This window comes from Musa acuminata, chromosome BXJ1-6 (assembly GCF_036884655.1).
Source record: "Musa acuminata AAA Group cultivar baxijiao chromosome BXJ1-6, Cavendish_Baxijiao_AAA, whole genome shotgun sequence".
NCBI lineage: Eukaryota > Viridiplantae > Streptophyta > Magnoliopsida > Zingiberales > Musaceae > Musa > Musa acuminata.
In genome coordinates, this window is record NC_088332.1 from 11,630,451 (window position 1) to 11,651,108 (window position 20,658).

The 20,658-nt window shown below is 39.2% G+C and overlaps 4 protein-coding genes across 9 annotated transcripts; 2 read left to right on the forward strand and 2 right to left on the reverse strand.

Annotated features, from left to right (window-relative positions):
• The first annotated feature begins 655 nt into the window (after nucleotides 1-655).
• LOC135676272 (uncharacterized) lies at nucleotides 656-4,055 on the forward strand. 2 transcript variants are annotated; one of them, XM_065187246.1, is made up of 5 exons: nucleotides 656-819; nucleotides 1,006-1,038; nucleotides 1,119-2,762; nucleotides 2,951-3,089; nucleotides 3,253-4,055. In XM_065187246.1, exons 3-5 carry the CDS (start codon nucleotides 1,122-1,124, stop codon nucleotides 3,915-3,917), a joined length of 2,445 nt encoding a protein of 814 aa, XP_065043318.1. In that variant the 5' UTR covers nucleotides 656-819; nucleotides 1,006-1,038; nucleotides 1,119-1,121; the 3' UTR covers nucleotides 3,918-4,055. The 2 variants fall into 2 exon arrangements, with proteins under 2 accessions (XP_065043318.1, XP_065043317.1); XM_065187245.1 differs by having other exon boundaries at nucleotides 657-819; nucleotides 989-1,038.
• A 161-nt stretch (nucleotides 4,056-4,216) lies between these two features.
• LOC135676273 (uncharacterized) lies at nucleotides 4,217-8,378 on the reverse strand. 2 transcript variants are annotated; one of them, XM_065187248.1, is made up of 7 exons: nucleotides 8,160-8,378; nucleotides 7,899-8,079; nucleotides 6,971-7,098; nucleotides 6,713-6,816; nucleotides 5,854-5,941; nucleotides 5,063-5,124; nucleotides 4,217-4,657 (listed from the first exon to the last, which is right to left on the reverse strand). In XM_065187248.1, exons 2-7 carry the CDS (start codon nucleotides 8,009-8,011, stop codon nucleotides 4,505-4,507), a joined length of 648 nt encoding a protein of 215 aa, XP_065043320.1. In that variant the 5' UTR covers nucleotides 8,012-8,079; nucleotides 8,160-8,378; the 3' UTR covers nucleotides 4,217-4,504. The 2 variants fall into 2 exon arrangements, with proteins under 2 accessions (XP_065043320.1, XP_065043319.1); XM_065187247.1 differs by having other exon boundaries at nucleotides 7,899-8,083.
• A 1,796-nt stretch (nucleotides 8,379-10,174) lies between these two features.
• Nucleotides 10,175-14,658, forward strand: LOC135676274 (uncharacterized). Of its 2 annotated transcripts, none has more exons than XM_065187249.1 (4): nucleotides 10,175-10,327; nucleotides 10,894-11,410; nucleotides 12,862-13,047; nucleotides 14,159-14,658. In XM_065187249.1, exons 2-4 carry the CDS (start codon nucleotides 10,943-10,945, stop codon nucleotides 14,435-14,437), a joined length of 933 nt encoding a protein of 310 aa, XP_065043321.1. In that variant the 5' UTR covers nucleotides 10,175-10,327; nucleotides 10,894-10,942; the 3' UTR covers nucleotides 14,438-14,658. The 2 variants fall into 2 exon arrangements, with proteins under 2 accessions (XP_065043321.1, XP_065043322.1); XM_065187250.1 differs by having other exon boundaries at nucleotides 10,228-10,356.
• A 1,301-nt stretch (nucleotides 14,659-15,959) lies between these two features.
• Nucleotides 15,960-20,168, reverse strand: LOC103987776 (chloroplast processing peptidase). 3 transcript variants are annotated; one of them, XM_018827072.2, is made up of 7 exons: nucleotides 19,493-20,168; nucleotides 18,150-18,218; nucleotides 17,997-18,065; nucleotides 17,004-17,090; nucleotides 16,826-16,927; nucleotides 16,401-16,468; nucleotides 15,960-16,306 (listed from the first exon to the last, which is right to left on the reverse strand). In XM_018827072.2, exons 1-7 carry the CDS (start codon nucleotides 20,114-20,116, stop codon nucleotides 16,165-16,167), a joined length of 1,161 nt encoding a protein of 386 aa, XP_018682617.2. In that variant the 5' UTR covers nucleotides 20,117-20,168; the 3' UTR covers nucleotides 15,960-16,164. The 3 variants fall into 3 exon arrangements, 2 of the variants coding, with proteins under 2 accessions (XP_018682617.2, XP_009404449.2); XR_010514216.1 differs by having other exon boundaries at nucleotides 16,252-16,306; nucleotides 16,799-16,927; XM_009406174.3 differs by lacking the exon at nucleotides 16,826-16,927.
• Nucleotides 20,169-20,658: the final 490 nt, after the last annotated feature.

Consider the following 20,658-nt stretch of genomic DNA (forward strand, 5'->3'; position numbering starts at 1 on the left):
ATTGGATTCGGTACCAATCGGTCCGACCAACAAAATCCTAAATATTTCGAGTATATCGATTCATATATTGCTATAAATATTTTATACTATCAAATCAATGAGTTTAAATTCTAAGGATCTTTGAAGTCAGATCTCAATATGAAAGATTCATATTTGGTGCTGGAATTGATGCAGAGCTCAATGGCAGCACCATCCTAGAGATGCCCTAACATACCTACCTACCTAAAGGTTCAAAGCCTCCAATGATATCCAAAATCTGTTCTCCTGTGATGTGATCTAGTAATGACATTGCTAACTCAAGGAGATTCTTGATTAACCCATGGTCAAAGCATCCATGACACAGGATTATTCCACATGTTGTGGCCATGACAAGCAGCAGTAGGTGGATCAACATGCAGATGCAGAAGAGAGCATATCCTGTCAGTGTTGCTCAGATGTGCTCCAATCTCCTTCAACTTTCAATTATTGATGTTATAATTATTTTGTTGATGGGGTGTTTGGTCTTTCCAAATGGATTTGTCTTGCTTGCTTGCTTCGTAAATTCTCAGTCAACCTTACCCCATCCATGTCCTTCACATGTACTCACTTTGACTGCTGTTATTTCCCAAAAGCTGACAGAAGCAGAAGATATTAAACCAAAGTAAATGAAGCAGAGTGTCAAAAGCAGCAGCACCTCTCGACATCAGAAACTTAAAGCCAAGTCCATGGCACCAAGAAAGAACAGCATATGTAGCTAGCTGGCACAGATCTGGGGTGGTTCCTCAGATCACCCATGGAATGGGAGGCAGCAGCATGAGCTAAATCTTCAGTTTCTTTGAGGTACATTCATTCCCCCCCCCCCACGTACCTCCCTTAATTCTCTTGTAAGCAGTTCTTGAGATCTGTTCTCATTCATCAGTTGTGGATCAATTTTTGTGGTATTATCTGTCTCCCAGAATCTTGTAGGTGTGAGGTTCTTATGATTCCTCTTGTTCTTGTTCTAAATCAGATGTTTTTGACAAGCAGCTTAAAGATTTGGGAGTAGCTGCGAGATCTAGGGTATGCTAGTTTCCCTTTCTAGAACAAGAAATTTTGCCTGGGGAGCTCTGACCCTGTCGATCTTGTGTTTCTGTTCATAGACAATGCATCAGGACAGTCTAAAATCAGCTATTCGTAGATCATTAACCAAGCCTCTTCAATTACCCTCGGCTGATGGCCACGAAGTAGTCCAGTCTAGGGCAATTGGGAAGCCCAAAACTGGTTCTGCAATGGAGTTTACATCTGGAAGAAGTCACTCCGGCCAAGATCCGACTTCGTCCAAGGGTAGAGAAGAAGAACAAGCCGTGGCTTACAGAAACAGCAATGACTTTCAGCTCTTGCAGGTGTCTAGAGAAGCTCACAGACTGGCACAGGTGATTGATTCGTGGTCGAACTCCGCGAACATCGACAGTAGATCACAGTTTTTCGCGGATGATCTTCTTAGAGGTGCCTTAGGTCTTCAGGAGTCACTGGACATGCTCAAAAAGTGCCAGGATGCATCAAGGAAGATGCCTAGAATCAACAGTAAGCAAAAGCAAGTTGAAGAGATTTGTGAACGAGAACTGGGATCTCAAAGATTTGCAGTCAGTAATTACCAGAACAGGTTGCATGAATCGCGACGCTCAGCTGACGACTTCTCAAGGGATTGTGTCGAAGAGCTGAAACAAGTCATAAAAGAAAGCCTTCACAAGACAAATATACTGTCGTCCTCTTCTGATGACGAGAAGAACTCCTCGAGCAGATCGATGAGGTATGGTACAAGCAATCATTTTGAGGATAAGCACCTTGCGAAGAGCACAGTGCCAGTTACGTCGATTTGTTCCACTGATAATCCAAGAAAGGCTAGATCTTCAAACTTGATTGCCAAGCTCATGGGTCTGGAACAAGCCCGTCCGGAAATTGTTCAACCTAGCAAAAAAGAGGAAAAGAAGAACTGCGTGAACTCACGGAGGCCTGGGTTTGATGTAGAGATGCCTAAAGCAAGGGAGATGCCATTTTTGGCACAAGATAAATGCCAAAAACAACACGAACTAGATGAACTCATTGAGACGATGCATTTCGAAAGGCGTTTGAAGCAAAGCCAAGTTGAAGAAAATGGACTCGAGATGCCTTTCTTTGGTGCCACAGAACCCAAACAATGCAGGAGAAATCTACATAATGTTGAACAATTGCCACCGATTGTGATCATGAAGTCTTTGCATTTGCGCTACCAGGAGAGTGATGTCGAGAAGGGGTTTGATAGGGATAATACCTCGATGCAGGACAGGATCCAAGCAGTTAAACTGGTTCGGGAGAATAGTTCGTATCATAAACATGTGCTAGCAAAGACATTGGAAGCAAAAGAAGTGAAGCATATGGAGAAGGATGTTACTGAGCCATTACCTTATTATGAGACTCCCTCTTCTCTGTTCCACAAACAACAACACAAGAAGGCTGTTACGGTTCAGAAAAAGAACACTGGTGAGGAGAAACCATCAAGATTAAATGTGAAGAAACAAGAAGAGAAGAGAGTCAAGGCAACAAGGATAACAATATCTCATCCCAAGATTTCTGCAGTGCAGGAAAAGCCTAACAAAGAACTACCCGTAGCAAGGACTAAGGCTTCAGCACATGTAACTGCAACTCAAAATCAGGATTTGAAGTCTCCTTTGAGACCCATATCGAAAGCACCCATTGATTGTTCAAAGAATAGGGATAGGTCTGGAGCAAAACCGATTAGAAAGTCTGCAATTGCCGAATCTGTGGTATGTCTCCACTAGCATATGTAGGAACTTCATTTGATGAATGCTTACGTTTGACATCTTGAGACATTAAAATAAAATGTCTTGTTGTATAGGTTAAATTTGAGATTTTATCTCAACATAGCAGTAGAACTATCCAAATACTGGTTATGTAGCAAATCTTCTCTTCTGAAATCAGATTGTGTCTGCAGGATGATGGCAAAAAACGCAAAGAAAATGGCAAATCAATCAGATCTAATAAGACGAATGATGTTCCAGAAGTAACTGGCACTTCTCATGGTGATGACGACTTCAAGCAGGAAGGGCAGGACACCAAACCCTTTGATCCAGGTTGGCATTCCCCAACTATGTTGGCTGAAATTAATTATAAATCCATTTATTCTGTCATGCCCATGATTTTCACATTGACGTGGAGCTTAAATCTCCACAAGACCACACAAAATTGGAATGATAATCTTACATAGTGTTATTTATGTGCTTCGTCCGAGTGCAGATAATGTGAACAAGGATCATAATATATTTTGTGAAGCAACATCGAAGAACAACCAGGACGGAAAAGACTACAGATTTACGGAAGCTGTTCAGCTTCCTGATTGCAATAAAGTCGATGCAGCCGCAGCTGGCACAGACGATGAGCTCAAGAAAGTTTTTCTCAGCAGCAGATCATTTGTAGGCTGTGCAAAACAGTTCTTCAATGTTGATGCTACAGAACCCGTACACCATCGGAGCGAAAGCGCAGATGAGGTTGGAAAATGCGACTCGAAGCTATTGCTGGACATTTCGGTGGAGCTAATGACACGGAAATACCACCAACAGAAGCATCATCTGGGCCATCCCTTGATGCAAGCCAAATCATGGAGTAGAATAACATACCTTTCCATCGATAAATTGGTGGAGGAAATTATAGACGGGATCAGAAAACTGAGCAGTTACAGCAAGCTGGACAGCGTTGCTGCTTCTGAAGACAGTCTCTACATCAGGTTGGAGAGGGAGCTAACCTGCAAGGACCCAGCCGTGAATTCTGTTTGGGATATTGGCTGGGACAATAGGATTTGCCCGGAAGAGGCCGACCAAGTTGCCGAAGAACTCGGCAAGCAAATCTTGTCTAGCCTGATTCAGGAGTCTGCAATGGAGTTGATACAGGGACAATGCAGATAATGCCTTCTGGAATACTCAAATTATCTGTTTTTTTCATAATATTTAGACGTCTTTATTATTCTCTTCTCAGGATGACAAAAACATGCTGTTTGTATGAAGAAGAATCAAGAAAATTGTGATATGGAACATTTTCTGTCATGTCTTGAGGCTGCAGGTGACTTTGTACGAAGCATAGTTGAAATCATATGCTTCAAGTCATGCCACATTGTGCTCTGCTGCAGCAAGCAATTAACATTTTCTGAATACAGGCCAAAGACGCAGCATTTCACATAGGAGTAAGATGAGAAACCCTAAGAGGGTTGAAAAAACCGAACAATGAATTAAGAGACAAACTGAGATTAGATTGCAGTACATGACATTCATATCACGGAAAATAGATGTCGACAACTGATTAAATAGTCACATTCCTTGTGTCCATATCACACACATTATGGTCTATACTGGAAGCACAACGAAATGACAAACCAGAGCATCATTTGTGATCGAATGAGGATCCTGCAGTGAATCCGTCCATCTTTCCATGGTGATCAAGCAGATACTTGAAACCTTGAACTTCATCACCAACCATCAATCGACTTGTGCGATGATCACATGAAGTCGTCTTCGAGTTCTTGCAAGGATTTATTAGCAGATGCAATTTGTTTGTTGGATGTCATCTTCTCTGAGACCATCAGGCTCTTGTAGCTCCGTATCTCTGACTGTTTCTCCTTCTCCAGCCTCTCCAATTCTTCCCTCTTTTTCTGCAAGACCATTAAAACCAAGGCTTTTGGTAATAACAGTTTACCCCACTCCAAACTTACTTATGAGTTCAGTTTTTCCTGTAAAAGCAGGGACCCATCTGAGGACAGACTAGGGAGAATGCTGCACATTTCAGATTAGCAACAAAATCTCCAGCCATTTCACGACACTCGGTGATACTTTATTTTGTCAAAGGAAAGGAGAATGCAAATTAGAGATGGAAATGATAATGCCATGAAACTAAACGCCAAGTTGATAATCAAAAACAGTAAATGATACGGTATGCTCCTCTCCCGAGGAGACTCAATCCAATCTTGTTGAATATATTTTTTTATCTTTTCTGAACCTTGTGTGTCCAGATTTGCTCAACAACCTCATTGTATTCGAAAGGGAAACAAGGGACTTACTTTATCTCTTAACTGGGCTTTCCTTTCTGCTCTTTCTACTGCATTGACAGCTTCTCTCTCAGCTGCGGATAAAGAGAATTTATAAAACTATCATGCTTTCAGTAGAATAACAGTGAGCAATTTGACTGCACACAAGAGCATGTGAAATCTCAGATCACACAAAATTTTAGATGAAAAACGTAGAAACCTCAGTGTGGATTTAACTTGTTCTAGACAACAAATAATGATGCAGAAATCCTCACTTCATCAGATTATGATATCAATTACACAATGCTTTCTGCCGCTTGCTTTTGAAAAACACCTAAAAAAAAACCATTCATGCATCTCTACTCTTGTATGCGGAAGAATACTAGAAAGTCATGATTTTAAATTTTAGCACAATTGCATATATGCATTTCTGATATCTTGACCACCTAAATTTGAGACTAACACATACACTAAGCTTGTTAAACACTTAAACTATAAGAAACAATAAGCAGGAAAACTTCTGGAGTTAGGGCATATGTACAATATCAACGCATACATCACCTTCATGGTAATGCCAAAAGAGAGAACAAGATGATATGAAGAGCTCCCACATGGAAATTTTTATGGAAAGCTTAGGTCTATGTATATTATTGGACACAAATACCATAGTAACGTGTTTAAAAGAGAAAATCCAGACGGCACGCTTTTGCCCAATATTCATGGAGCTTCTCACATAAACTACTGTCTTTCACCTTATCATTAAATCACTAAAGTATATATTGCTTCCGCATCTCTACAGAGTCAAAGAAATTGCAAGATCTTACCTTTCAAGTCTGGCTTCCTCTCCACTTTGGTCTTGTTCAACCTGTTAACAATCTCATTTATGCGCTTTTCTACCTTCACAGTCCGTACCTGTCACAATAAACATGATCGATTAGGAAGAGTTTGAACAAACAAAGGATTAAGATAAAGTGAATGTTGAGCAAGGAGACATTTTGTAAGCAACAGTAATGAATAGGTGTGGTCATAACCATTACCATGTAACCTTCTCCAGAATCCAGGTAATATAATAAGATTTTTAGAACATAAGAAAAAAGAACAAAAGAACACTAACTTTCAGCAAGCAGTGCACCAACAGAAAGTAAATCTAGTACCAAAAGCAACAACTGCACAACTAACAAGAAATCAATATTGAATGATCTAAAATACTACATACATTGTGCTCAAAGGATTAAGGCATATCAGGAACAATAAGTCTAGATATTTTAATGTGTATCCTAGGCTTCCAGATAACTGTAAAAATCCTGCTGGGTAATACAACTCGGTGAAGTCGTTTACGGCAACCAACCACTACATCAGACTTTGTAATAATCATCACAAGCTAAATGGGGTGATCATAACATGCAAAAAGTAACTATTTAAGATGGTGACCAAAATGTGCAGGAAAACTATGCATTAAAAATATATCAAAAAAGAAAATGGAAACTTAAGTAACAATAATGTCTTTGTCCATGCAACTCCTTTTACATGCTTTCCGATAAAACTTCGTTTGTTGATTGGAAAAAAAGAAAAATCATGCAGTTCTTAGCAAGTTACTTCTCCAAGCAGTTCATAATTATAGCATACATATTGTGAAAAGATGCTAATACAAAATGAGTAAATATACAGAAGACAATATGTTACCATCTTAGGATTGTGGAAACCAACTTGACCGACATCCATAGAAGGGGTCTTCTTCAAATTAAACCATGGAGTATAAACAACATCCACATTGTTTACCTTATTGCCTGTAGAGACATACAACAGCGATACAAAACAAAATTCATATTGACATTGCTGAAAGCAGAAGGTCAGAAAATCTAATTGAAGAAAAAAAAGGTATTGAAATAGAATAACACAGAAGTGTTACGAAAAACATAAACAAGATACAGAAGTTTTTACCTTGAATTGAATTAGCTTTGACGAGCTGAGCACAGTCTTCCAACAAACCTTCATTTATATCATCAATAGTTTGACCCTTGTTCAATCTTAAATAAACATGCGCAGAGGACATTTTGTCCACATGAAACCTAGCAGAGCCAGAAGATTGATATGGGTGAATATTGAGGCCAGCAAAATCAAGGAAGTTATATGTAGTCAAGAATGTTCGATGAAGTCTCGTTCCCAACAAAAAGAGGAAAATGATGGAAGATTCTGAAACAATTTAACCAAAAGCAAACCAAGATGATAAACATATTGTATGAAAGTAAAATAAAAAATTGAGAACATGCTAGAAACTTGGCAACATGAAGCAGCCTTGCTTTCGCAAGGCTTCACACGACTATTCAGAAAATAGAAACAATAGGCAGAATCATTAAAATATAATATGTTCAAGACCATTGTCGGGTCGTAGAATCCCTAGTTCCAGGTGGCACCAATAAAACCAATATATTCCTACAATGATCTTGACACTCTCCACAAAATCAAAGTCTATTCAGCACTACTGATATCTGGTGCACACTTCTCTTAGAAGACACACAAAAATAAATTGCATCCATCAAATGACATTTAGAGACTATCAATATAACAACATGTGAGGAATTTTCTTCTTCAAATATGACATAAGATCGGGCGAACAGGTTATTGCAATGCCTCCAGGAGATGATACGTCTCGCTCGATTTCCCTCACAAAACATTGTCATCATCAAAAGCTCCTAAAGTTAAGATCAATATTACAGGATCAATTCTTGGATAGTAACTCGAGCGACTGGGCAGACAAAAATCCTCGATAATTGTCTTCCCCGACCAGCAACAAGCAAGTTACGGCAATAAGAAGAGAAACAGAAATACAAGGAGTCGATCGAACCAACTTATCTGCAAGGGCAATTACCAGATGTCTTCCGGGAACCCATACTTGATGAGCTCCTCATTCTCGTGCTTGTCCAACCCCATGAAGATGGTGTAATCGCCCGCCTCCGGCAGGGCCTTGAAGTAGAAAACCATCTCCGCCTCGACCTTCCTCACCGCAAAAACCAACCCGGCAGTCGCGGAACCTAGGGCTCCGGGCGCGGCTGTCTAAAATCGACGCAGAAACGTCAACGACAGAGCGAAATCTAGGGTTTCCGGATGCCCGAAAACAGGAATTTATTACCTTCCGATGCTCCGACGACGAATCGAATTCTGACACGGTATCGGAATCGATGCGAGATTAGGGTTTCTTGGAGGCGAACGGATGAGGCGGAATTTGAGGGGAATTTGTTCTTCGCTATCGATTGATCCGATCGATCCAACGCGACGGCGCAAGAAATAATATGATGTCGATACCAACCGCAGTGGCCGAGAATTGGGGGGGCAAAAGGAAAAGATTAATGTTATTATGGCCGGTGGTGGGCTAAAGCGGCCTTTCATATACATTCTTCTAGAGACAATTTTACATAAATGCCCTATACATTTCTATAAATATTACACTTGTCCTTATTAATTTTTCATAGCATTCATACTATAATTTTTATAATAAAAAATATATATAGACTCGAACATAAAATTTATTATTTATGCAACAATACACTAACCAATCATATCTCAGGACAGACGCATATCTAATTTAAATCAAGTGCATGCTTTCGATCTTGATTAAAGTCATTATTTGATGTGATTATATTATATTTTGATCAACTTTAATCATGGAATAAATTAATTTTAAATAGAAATGCTCAATTTAATTATTAAATTTTTTTATTTTTAATAATATTTAAATTAGAAATACTCAAATTAATTTTTAATAATATTTATTAAATAATATTTTAATATTTATTAATTTAATAGTCATATCAATGGATAAATTCAATTGTCGGTATTGATTATGATGACAAAGAACTTGGAGTGTGCAAGTTGAACCCAATATATATCTTATGCCTCTTTCGATTTTTATAATTATGTTATTGATATGGTTTATATACTTGGTATCATCCATGTGGCAAAAGTTAGTAGTTATATCGATGGCAGTGAGGAAGCTTGAGGTTGACGTGGTACACTATGTCGACGTAATACCTTCAATATCGTACAAGACATCGTTGCAAAGTACAAAGTCGTTTCGAAAAGTTCAGAACAAAACCATACGACACAGATTCGTGTAAGTCAATCGGCGCTCACACGGGAGGTACAAGCCGCCGATCGTCCGAGGATTCGACCGTCATTAACAAACCATGTATGATCGATCTTCGTTCGTGGGTATAAAAGTTAACCCCATGATCGGCGTTGACGGGAGGACTTCAAACACTTAAGCTTCTAAGAGACAGAGTCGGACAATCCCTCTTCCGGCTTTGGCCTTTGTGTAGGGATTTGATGGAGAAGAAGCACCAACTTGTCGAGGGTGAGACCACACTTAGGTGACGAAACTTCAATTCGATCCGACGTCGACCAATTCTGTTTAAGTCTTCGTATGGGTGATCCTACACACTTAGGATCGAACCAAACCATATTGACACGTTAGCAACAAGATAAGATTCTCCGACAATTACAAAAGAAAAATATCACTGATGATCATGTTGAGTACCCTAAAATATTCCTCCTACTGCCATTTCTTTCTCCACTTCTTTGGATGAGTACCCTAAAATATTGCTGATGAACCAAACCAAGCCTCCGCATGAGTGACACAGTAGCTCACTTCCCCAATTCAATATGTGCTACAAGTGGCATTGAGGGACACTAATTGCGACACAGTAGCTCACCTCCCCAATTCAATATGTGGTGCAAGTGGTATGGATCATCAAGCTAACTCAATAAAGGTCGGTGAAGGTAATACATGAACTGTCTAATGAATGCAATAGGCTGAGTGGGTGGCTTCACATAAATACAAGATTCCCATGAAAGATAGACACCTAATGTGAGCCATACTTACCCACATATCTCACTGCTTTACATACACCAACACTGCTTTGGTATGACATATAAATAATGTGAAGAGAATATAAGTAAAAAGGAAATCGATTGCATAGATTTCCTGCCGACACTTCCCATTCCCAACCCGCAGAATCTTGGCGGTCACCACTTTATTTTGATCCCCTATTTTGTTTCAAGCAGCAAACACTTAGTGCGCTGATATGTCGAGTTCTCAACGGAGGGAAAAGTGGGACCCGATCGAAGCTTCGCAATACCTCTAATTAGTTTGCTGTTTGGGTTATACAGGAGATCTCTGAAGCGCCCGTGTCCTCTCTCTCTCTCTCGTCGGTTAATTCTCTCTATGGTGGGAGAGGGAAGGAGGCGCCCTTCTGCGCTCGGCGTCGCTTTTCGCTCTTCGGAAGCGGCTGTGGTTCCCAAGTAAAGCTCGAAACTTTCTGCAAAATCATGTGGGTTAAGGATATCCAGATGAGGAAATTGAACTCGAATCCCGCTTTCCTGCTCTTTCTATCCTCGTTTCTTTGGGGTTTTCAGCGTGGAAGTTAGAGGTGTGATGGCTTTTTGTGGATCTTGATGTGAATGAAGAGTGCGGAAGAGATTAATTGATGGTTTGTGGATCTTAGTTCGGTTTATCTCGACGATAGTTTTCAGCGGTTTTGGCGCATTTGACGTGCTTAAGTCGAGACTCTAATTGCTGAGATTTTCTCGGAGTAATTTGTTATCGTTTAATAAGCAAGAATTTGCTTGAAATTAGTTCTTTCCAGATGACAATTTTGGTTCTGGAAAGAGAAGGAAGAACTGTCCCAAAGGTTTTTGTCTGTGTGATTAGATTTTACGCGCTCTCGCTTATTTGTCTTTGTTAAAGACTCTGCTTTCCTTCTCCGATTCGATTTCTGTCACCCATTTTTTCATTTAATTAACGGGTTTTGCTGAAAGTTCTAATCTTTGAAATATTGGGGGCTAATTCGATCCGATTTCTCTGCAAGAATTGCCGCGTCTCTGTGAATCTGCGAGAGTAGTTCGTACAAGTTAGAGATGATGCACAACAAGTCTGACTCAGATGTGACCAGCCTAGCCGCCTCGTCGCCTCCTCGATCCCCCAAGAGGGCGGTCTACTACGTGCAGAGCCCGTCGAGGGACTCGCACGATGGCGACAAGTCGTCGTCGATGCAGGCTACCCCGGTTTACAACAGCCCCATGGAGTCACCCTCCCACCCTTCATTCGGACGCCACTCCAGGACCTCCTCGGCCAGCCGGTTCTCGGGGCCTTTCCGGTCATCGTCGGGCCGGAAGGGAAACAGGAAGAGGGTGAATGACAAGGGTTGGCCTGAGTGCAATGTGATCCAGGAAGAAGGGTCTTATGATGATCTCGATGAGGACAGGGGGTTGTCTCGGCGTTGCCAGATCATTCTTGCTCTCCTCAGCTTTGTTCTGCTCTTCACGGTCTTCTCTCTTATCATATGGGGGGCGGCACGACCATACAAAGCAAAGGTTGTGGTGAAGGTATAGCTCGATTAACATTGGCTCTTCTTGGTTGAATTTACTTCTCCCAAGGGAATTCAACAAATATTTTGTTGATCAAAGTATCCGTAGCTTTAACTTTATTGATCACGGTGTACTATTGATAGGGAAAACATTGTCAGCTAATCATCATCCGTAAGTATAAAAATACATCCTTAACTACTATTAAATGTCATTTTGTCTTCTGTATCTTAGAGCAGACACAAGTTAATTTCCAGCTGCTGTTTATGGTGATTCTACGATCATCCTTAGTTCTTGGAAAGAGATGGATTAAGGTCATTTTTCTTGATTATACTATATTTTCATGTGTTTGTTCAAGTTTAGCAAGAGAATCAGTGAATATAGTTAAGACATTATGTGATTGATGGATGATTATAAGCATAGTTTTTGAGAAACCAATAATCTTTCCTAGGTCTCATATGGTTGCATTTTTTTATAAATACTGTCTGGGAGTTTGTTGTCTTTTCATACCAGTCATTGGTTGATCTCTGAGTTGAAAGCGGTCTGTAGATGCAACAGAGTGCTTGAGAATTTCATGGAAGATTAGGCAACAACAATATGCTTGAGACGGCTTGGTGCTTCGACTACTGGGTTCTGGTTGGACCAGTCATATTTATTGCTAAGCCAACTGAATTCTGGATTTCCTTAAGATCAGCATAATTTGGTAACCGTCTGTTCTGAGATTGCTTGTCTTAGTCTTAGTTACATGTGGTAGGTTATTCTTTGTTTCAGCTTCTTGTGGATGTTAGTTATGTCAGACGAGTCCACTCGGAATTCAGCTGAAGGTAATGGTTGCTATGTACGATAGAGTTTTGCACGGATGATACGGCAGGTATCACACAAGAAGTTTGCCTATATTGTAAAAGGTTTTGGCATGGGCTTCATCTTGTAATAGCCTATTTTGGACAGTATATTGGTATTGATTGCATCCAGATAAGAAATTGGAAATGTAAAGCTTTCTGCTGATGAAGGAAAGAATGTTATGGATGGGGATGGCTATCTCTTGTGGCTGAGTGGCTTCTCACTATGGCTGCAGGATGTACTCCACATTGTTGTAAGAGTTGGATATTTCATTGTAGTCTTTGCCTCTAGACATCAACCTTTGCTATCTGTTACAGAGACAAAGGTTCAGATGTTTCTATTGTAATTTGATTTTAACCTGTGAGATTGTTTCTTTCATATATATTTTATATCAGCAAGGGAACTGTGTTCTTTGCTAATTCCCTTATATCCAAGAAACTTTTGCCCCTTTGTTTTCACGTATGACTTGTTTAAAGAACTATATTGGTCCTTCTGATGCATGTATATAAATGTCTTCTCATAGTAAATTTGAATAACAGTTTTTATCTATATGTAACCTTTGTTTGCAGTTATTCCTTTGAACTTTCTGCATGGTGAAATATTTCCTTTGACTACTTTGTTCTTGGTGGCAGAGCCTGGCAATGGATGACTTTTATGCCGGAGAAGGTTCGGATACTACTGGTGTGCCCACTAAGATGGTGACCGTGAATTGTTCGCTGAAGATAAGCATCTACAACCCTGCATCAATGTTTGGCATCCACGTTACATCAAGCTCTATTAATCTCATCTTTTCAGAAATTACAATTGCAACAGGCGAGGTAACTCTTCATTATTTTCTGTTGTTTTCCTATCAGTATGCTAAGCCATTCCCATTCAGTTTGCAAAGTGGAATACAATGATTCAAGATACAAAGTTTTAAAACTCATAATAATTAATATTTTCACAAAAGCAACTTATTTTCTTGTCGGCTGTAACATGTCCAAGATCAGCTTGGTAAAAGTCCATAAAATTATGCAATTACATATTACTTAGGAGCACTTGTAATACTTGTCTGACTTGGCTGGCTTTTGATCAGAATTCTCAGTTGTCTCGAAATCCACTAGAGACTTCCAGGCACAGTTCATATTTAATTAGTACTTGGAAATCCATGACAATAATTTAAAGTGTACTGAAACTAGAAAAATACACAGCTTCACAAGTTCTGTTAGGAACAATCATAAGACTGCTATTCTGGAACTTATGTTGTTTAAATAATTGAGGATCGACTTTGATATTGTGGATAAGTTGCTTCTTTTTCGATTTAAGTGATTGAAAGTTAAGTTGTGGAAACAAACTACTAAACTTGTAGGGATATCAAGCCTACCTACACCTGCATTGGTGGGAGTTTCTGAAACTGGGCCATCTTTTGAATGAAAGAATTCTGTCAAAACGACCTTAATCTTTTTTATATGTATTCATTCCATCATATTGATATCATAGTTGCTTTCTTTCCGTATCTAATAACATTTTATGTTGCATGAATAAACTTTTTTGGCTGCATGTATTAGCTTTGTGCTGACCATTCAGGTAAACTCAAAATTGTGAACCTGCCAATGGACAGAGATGGTTATGGCTTTTTCACATTCCTAAAGATGCATATACGCAGCTAATGATTGTGTAAAATGCCTTGATTTTTTGGGTTCACCTGTGTGGTCGCATTTATCAGTATCCTGCACTGGTTGCAAGTGGAAATTATCATTTTTTTAATTTTTCTTTTGAATTCACTGTGGGCTGATTGGTTTTCTGATGTACTGGTTACATGTTCTTGGTCTTCATAAGGAAAAATGGCCCTCCAAAACAAATACAAGTTACCTTTGCAGCTTTTTTTTTTTTTTGTGTTTTCGCTTGCTTGGAGAAAATATTGAGTGATCTTTTAATGTGTGATTGCAGCTGAAGAAATATTACCAGCCTAGAAAGAGCCGTCGAACTCTTTCTCTCATCCTGCATGGCGAGAAGGTTCCTCTATATGGTGCCGGGGCAGGCTTGGCTCTGTCGAGCGCCGGCGGTGCAGTACCATTAACTCTGGACCTGGAGATCATCTCTCGGGGATATGTGATAGGAAAGCTGGTGAAAGTGAAGCACCGAAAGCACGTCTCATGCCCATTAGTTGTTGATTCTAGTAATACCAAACCTATAAGGTTCTCCCAGAATGCATGTTCCTATGAGTGACTTCTAGATTTAATGCTTGGCTATTTGGTTACACGTAATAGGGAACATAACGTGTTTCATTTCCATGTCAGTGAGTGTGATTTAGTTTGTGATAGAAGCAGTAGTGGTATTTGGTTAAGAGTTTGCTAGAAATGTCTTGGTTTATGCTCATTGTAAGCCTATCCTTGTATCATTAAAACAACAAAATGGCAGGATTTTGGTGCAGCATCTTTCAACTCAAATGTCTATGATTGACTGACAGCAGTATGGCAAAGTGAGCTATTTGTGTTCTATGATTCATGCTTTTCATATTTGTTGTCTCATATATCGCGTCTGAAATCTCATCTCCTGATCTGAAAACCCCGTCAAGATTGCATCTTTCCTTCCAAATTCCCTTCAAATTTTCGTCTTGGCGATCGAGCTCGAGGAACACCGTAGCTCATCTCCCTCGTTCTTGCTTATGCAACTTTGATTGACGATGCGGATGACAATCTTGATGAGCTCCAAGGGCTTGGCCAATGACATTGAGGACGATGGTGTCGCTCATAGTAGGTCGTGTGGGCCTTTGCTGAGCAAAGATTATCGTCCTTAAACTAAGCAACAAGAACAACAAAATGATTTTCGTCTTGGTGATCGAGTTCGAGGAACATCGTAGCTCATCTCCCTTGTTCTTACTTATGCAACTCTAATTGATAATGCGGATGACGATCTTGATAAGCTCCAAGGGCTTGGCCAATGACATTGAGGACGATGGTGTCGCTCATAGTAGGTCGTGTGGGCCTTTGCCGAGCAAAGATTATTGTCCTTAAACTAAGCAACGAGAACAACAAAATGATTTTCATCTTGGTGATCGAGCTCGAGGAACATCTTAGCTCATCTCCCTTGTTCTTACTTATGCAACTCTAATTGATAATGTGGATGACGATCTTGATAAGCTCCAAGGGCTTGGCTAATGACATTGAGGACGATGGTGTCGCTCATAGTAGGTCGTGTGGGCCTTTGCCGAGCAAAGATTATCGTCCTTAAACTAAGCAACGAGAACAACAAAATGATTTTCGCCTTGGTGATCGAGCTCGTGGAACATCATAGCTCATCTCCCTTGTTCTTACTTATGCAACTCTAATTGATAATGTGGATGACGATCTTGATAAGCTCCAAGGGCTTGGCCAATGACATTGAGGACGATGGTGTCGCTCATAGTAGGTCGTGTGGGCCTTTGCCGAGCAAAGAGTATCGTCCTTGAACTTAACAACGATACTATCGTCCTTGAACTTAACAACGATCGTCGTCGAGCTTATGTTCAGGTTTATTAGAATTGATTCATAGTTAATTATGACTCATCTTAAAAACAAATTGCTTATCAAATTCAAATCCAATTTATTTTCACAAAGGAGTAAATAATGGAGTCGAAACTTTAAAAGAACTATTATTTCTCTCTCATAATTGCATTCATGAAATAATGCTAACTCAAAGTCACCCCTGTTTTCCATACCGAGGAAGAAGACTTGTCTTCTTGGAGGAGTTCCTGAGACGGAGTTCCATATAAATGACCATAGTATCCTTTGCATGTACAACTACCAACATTATATGAATTGTGTAGTCTACAAGGAGGCAACAACAGTGGAAACCTACAGGAAAAATTGGTTTCTGTGCCTCACAGACACCACGTTTGGTGTGGGTTTACATAGAATGAGCACATAAGAATCTTGTAGAAATCATAATCCGACTGCAGCAGTTACATCTGCCTTCTACTTGGCATTTTGTGTCACTAAGCTGCTATTAGGCTTCACATTTTCACAACTCTCACTGGAAATTGTGCCCCCAACTCTCTTAGGTGGCCAGTACCGGAACACTGATCTGCCAATTATGTTCTTTGCGGGAAGCGGACCCCTGGAGAACAGATTAAATTATAAAGCAAGTGCCACTTGATTGATGCTTCCAAGAAATATACTAAAAGAGAGATTGTGATAGTGAAAAAGATTACCATATGTGAGAGTCGTAACTGTTGTTGCGATTATCGCCCATGACAAATACAGAGCTTTCAGGCACTTGCTGCAGTAGAACAACACAATGGCTGTTAAGAAACAATATGTAAATACTGAAGAAATCACAAAAAGTGAAATAAAGCACCGTGGAGTAAGGCAGTTGGAAAAACAATTCCTAAGCAGAACATAATGCATAGAATGGGCAGAGTTCTTGATAGCAGCAAAAAAAATTGCAAGGAATCAGATGTATGGTTAGGGTGAATCGAGCAGAACCACTCGGTCGCTTGATGGAACTACAGGATGAATGATTCCTTGACCAGGTGAAATTACAGATTTTTATATGTAACCACACCAAAAGTATATCTCAAAGGTGAACGAGAACAGAATATAATCTTGCCCACTAAAGGTTGCCAATTTATGTTACAGCATGTCTGCTCTCTGAATTGCATTGGATGCTTGCCCAAGAAAGATTCCAGTATAATTTGTGAAGAAAGCATAAATTCATGCTGTAGTCTTCTTTTGGGACCTATAAAAATAAAATTTACCACACATTTCTCACATATTGATTAGGAAGACATAAAAGCAATTGACAAAATCCTTACAACTGGGCTCATCTCATAAGATGGCGGCTCAAGAATAAAATCTTCATCTCTTACTGTGCCATTTACTACTAATTTGCCATCATGAACCTGCAAGGTAATGGGCAAAACCAATAATCATTTTTTTCTGGATACATGGAAAAGAAAACTTCCAATGAAAAGACATAACAAACTTCTTCCTGACTGAACATTTCAGACACCTGCTTGCTTAATGCAGTCTGCTTTGACCGGACCTAAAATATTATAATTCAACATGTTCACTAGGGGAAAAGTTTGATCAATATGTTCACTCGTTAAACATTAATACACCACCGGGTCAGTCAGCTAAATGGAGCTCCTATGACCAGTTTCCACTTTCAAAGACTTGTCATCTTTTCATCGAACCTGTTAAAAGCTATCAGAAATACCTAAAACTTTCATATTACTTTCTAATAGTTCTTTACTCTAGACAAACTTGTGAAACTTTGCTCGTTAAAGAACCAAATACAATAACATCCAGAAGCAATGGTGGAGCTAGGACTAAAATATATGGTGGATCTAAAAGAAACCAATAGTTTGTTGAATTACATAAAAAGAGACTAGATTAATGTATTAAAAAATTATAGGGGAATACAAACAACTGAATATATATCAAATGTTTTTTTAGCATGAAGACAAATATCTCCCAGGGCTAATGAGCACAGGTTAAGCTTAAAACATGACATACTGCAATGCCTGACACCATGTAAATTACAAATCGGCACAACTCATGACCATACACTGGGGAAGCAAGTATTCAGTTTGTAAACAAATAAATTGTGCACAAATATATCAGTTCTTACGAGATACAAGTTATTGTTTGTCAACAAGTTAAAAAACATAATAAGTGTACTTTCTAACTCGCACTGTCAAGGTATCTCCTATCCCAAAAGGAAAGTATCAGATAGCATTTAAGCACAACTATCACTGTACCAAAAATTTGTCCATTTAAATAAAAAGCATGATTAAGTTACTCACTTCTACAACATCACCCTCCTTGGCAACAACTCTTTTGATAAATACATCATCATCCGTATATCCCACTTCCTGTATAGAACATTTTATAGTACAGGAGGATGTACACAAAAACTTGCATATAATGATTGTCACAGTTAAAGGTACTCTACTTACCTGCAACACGGGTGGACTTTTGAAGATAACTATGTCATTTACACATGGTTTTCTGAAGTAATATGTCACCTAATAAAGGATAAAATACTAATTAGAAACAAACAATCTCAGATGCAGAGGAGACATCTTTAATGCGTAAGCATTCATAATGTTTAATTATTGAAAAAAAATCTAACAATGGATAAAATCACCTAAGCAACGATTTGGTTGAGTTGCACCAATGTAATTATTGATAAAGATGAGATCACAAAGAAGACCAAAATGACAGAACCCTAAAAATGCTGAAGCCATAATTCTAATGGGTTAAGCTATAATATTTTCTAGCCATAAGTTTATACTGGATTTTCAGTAAATGAGATAATTTCAGAACCTAACCAGTCTTCTACACAGCAGCCAAATCACATGTACATTACACGTGTTACAATGTGGCCTGACTTCAGGTCATCTCCCGGAAGCCCAGTGTACAGTCAAGGCCTATTCAGCCCTAGTTATCCTTCTAGACCTCTAAACTAGTTCAAATATGGATCGATTCAGCATGTTCAGCTTCCGACAGCTTGGTACAGCCTTTGGACACATTAATCCATAAGAATTCAGTACAGAAGAGTCCAATCCAGGATGGTATGAGTTTGCAATTTTATCTCAGACGGAAGACAACTTCTCTGTGGTTTTATAGAAGGAAAGAAGACCTATTTACTTTTGGTAAAAGACTGGGAAGTTCAGTCCCTAGTTAGAATATAAGCTGAGAGATCCTTTCTAAAGACTCTCCAATAAAATAGGAGAGGAGAGGGGTAACCAAAACTTCTCACCAAATTCTACTAAGAATACGATAGACTTTTCTGTTATTTGTTATTCTCAAGCTGATTCTTGTCATTATTCTTGTTGTTAATTTAGTTGGTCGCACATGTCAAAATAATGTCCGTGATTTCCAGTTTGCACATGATATAGGCTAGGCAAGTTGATGGGCAAATGATCATCCGTAAGTGATCTTTTCCTATCAATCCAAGTTCATTTATTGCAAATGTCAAGAGCAATTTATATCAATATATGCTTTTGCAAGATCTAATACTTAAAAAACATTGCATTGAGGTCATCAATCTTTAACCCGAAGCCATCTTAGTTAGAACCTAACCCTAACTCGTACCCGTAGTTGGGTCAGCAATCATTTTTGCATATACCAACAGTATCAAGAACTCAAATCCAGCATTCTTCTCCAAATGTTAGCTACCAAACCCACAACCAAATCATTTTCCTCCTCAAGTATTTCACTACGAGATTGCCTTTTGAGAACTTCAACAGAACAGATAATCAAGATTGAATCTTTACCGTGGAGCCAAGAACAGTACCTTTTCGGCAACAATGCGATCTCCAACATTAAACGTGGGGTACATCGAAAGAGAAGGAATGAACCGCGGCTCGGCTACGAACGTCCGAAAGGCCAAGGAAATCGCCAGCGCCCCCAAGACAGTCTTGGCGTCCTCCTTGGTGATACTCACCCATTCCGGCAAAAGACCTTTCCTTTTCTCCTCCTCCTCCTCCTCATCCTTCTCGTCCTCCTCCTCCTCTCCTCCATCCCCACCCTCCCCGTTCCCGCTTCCACCGCCGCCATTCTTCCAGTTCAACAGCGGCGGGGCGTCAATCTCGTCGCTCCGGTCGTCCACTCCCCTGCCGCATCCGACCTGCCTCCGGTGCTCCCGCGGCCGGAAGAGCTGGAACCCCAAAAAATTGGAGCTCTTCGGCGGAGAAGAAGAGCGGGCACGGTTATAGGCGGCACTTTTGGAGGAGCAGATGGATTTGCAGTGGTTGGGGCTGGGGTTCTTGGAGGATAATTGGGAGGTGCAACGAGAAAAAGAGGAAGAGGATGGGAAATTGGTCGCTTCGGTGATAGCGTTCTTAGAGGAAGAAACGAGGTGACTGGTTTTAGGGTTAGGGTTTTGAGAGGTGGGAGCGAAGAACCGGAGAGATGACATCGTCCTTCTCGGCCACCTCCCTTCCCCGTTTCCCTCAGTGAAAGATTGGAATGATAAAGAATTATTTTTAGTTATTATGATTATAATATATATATATATATATATATATTTTCTAATAATTTTTTTTCTTTTATTCAATAATGTTTCTTTTTTTTAATTAATATTTATAATTAAAAAAATACTCAAACGGTCTCTCAAAAAGTTAGAATTATATATATATATATATATATATATATATATATCAATAGTATAAAAATTAAATAAAAAATTGACTTACTATGATGTTTTGGTAAAAAAATAATAATTTATTTTAAAATAGTATATATGATATAAATAGACTCCTAAGCTCAACCAAACTAACTCTAAATTTAAAAATATAATATCGAATGATATATGAGATAACTAAAGAAATATAATATAATATCATTTATAGTATTTTTTAATAATGTATAGTATTTTTAGTACTCAATAAAAATACTATAAACGTTATTAAAAAATACTATAAATGAGTTAAATAAAATTCCTGTAATAATTTAAAACCA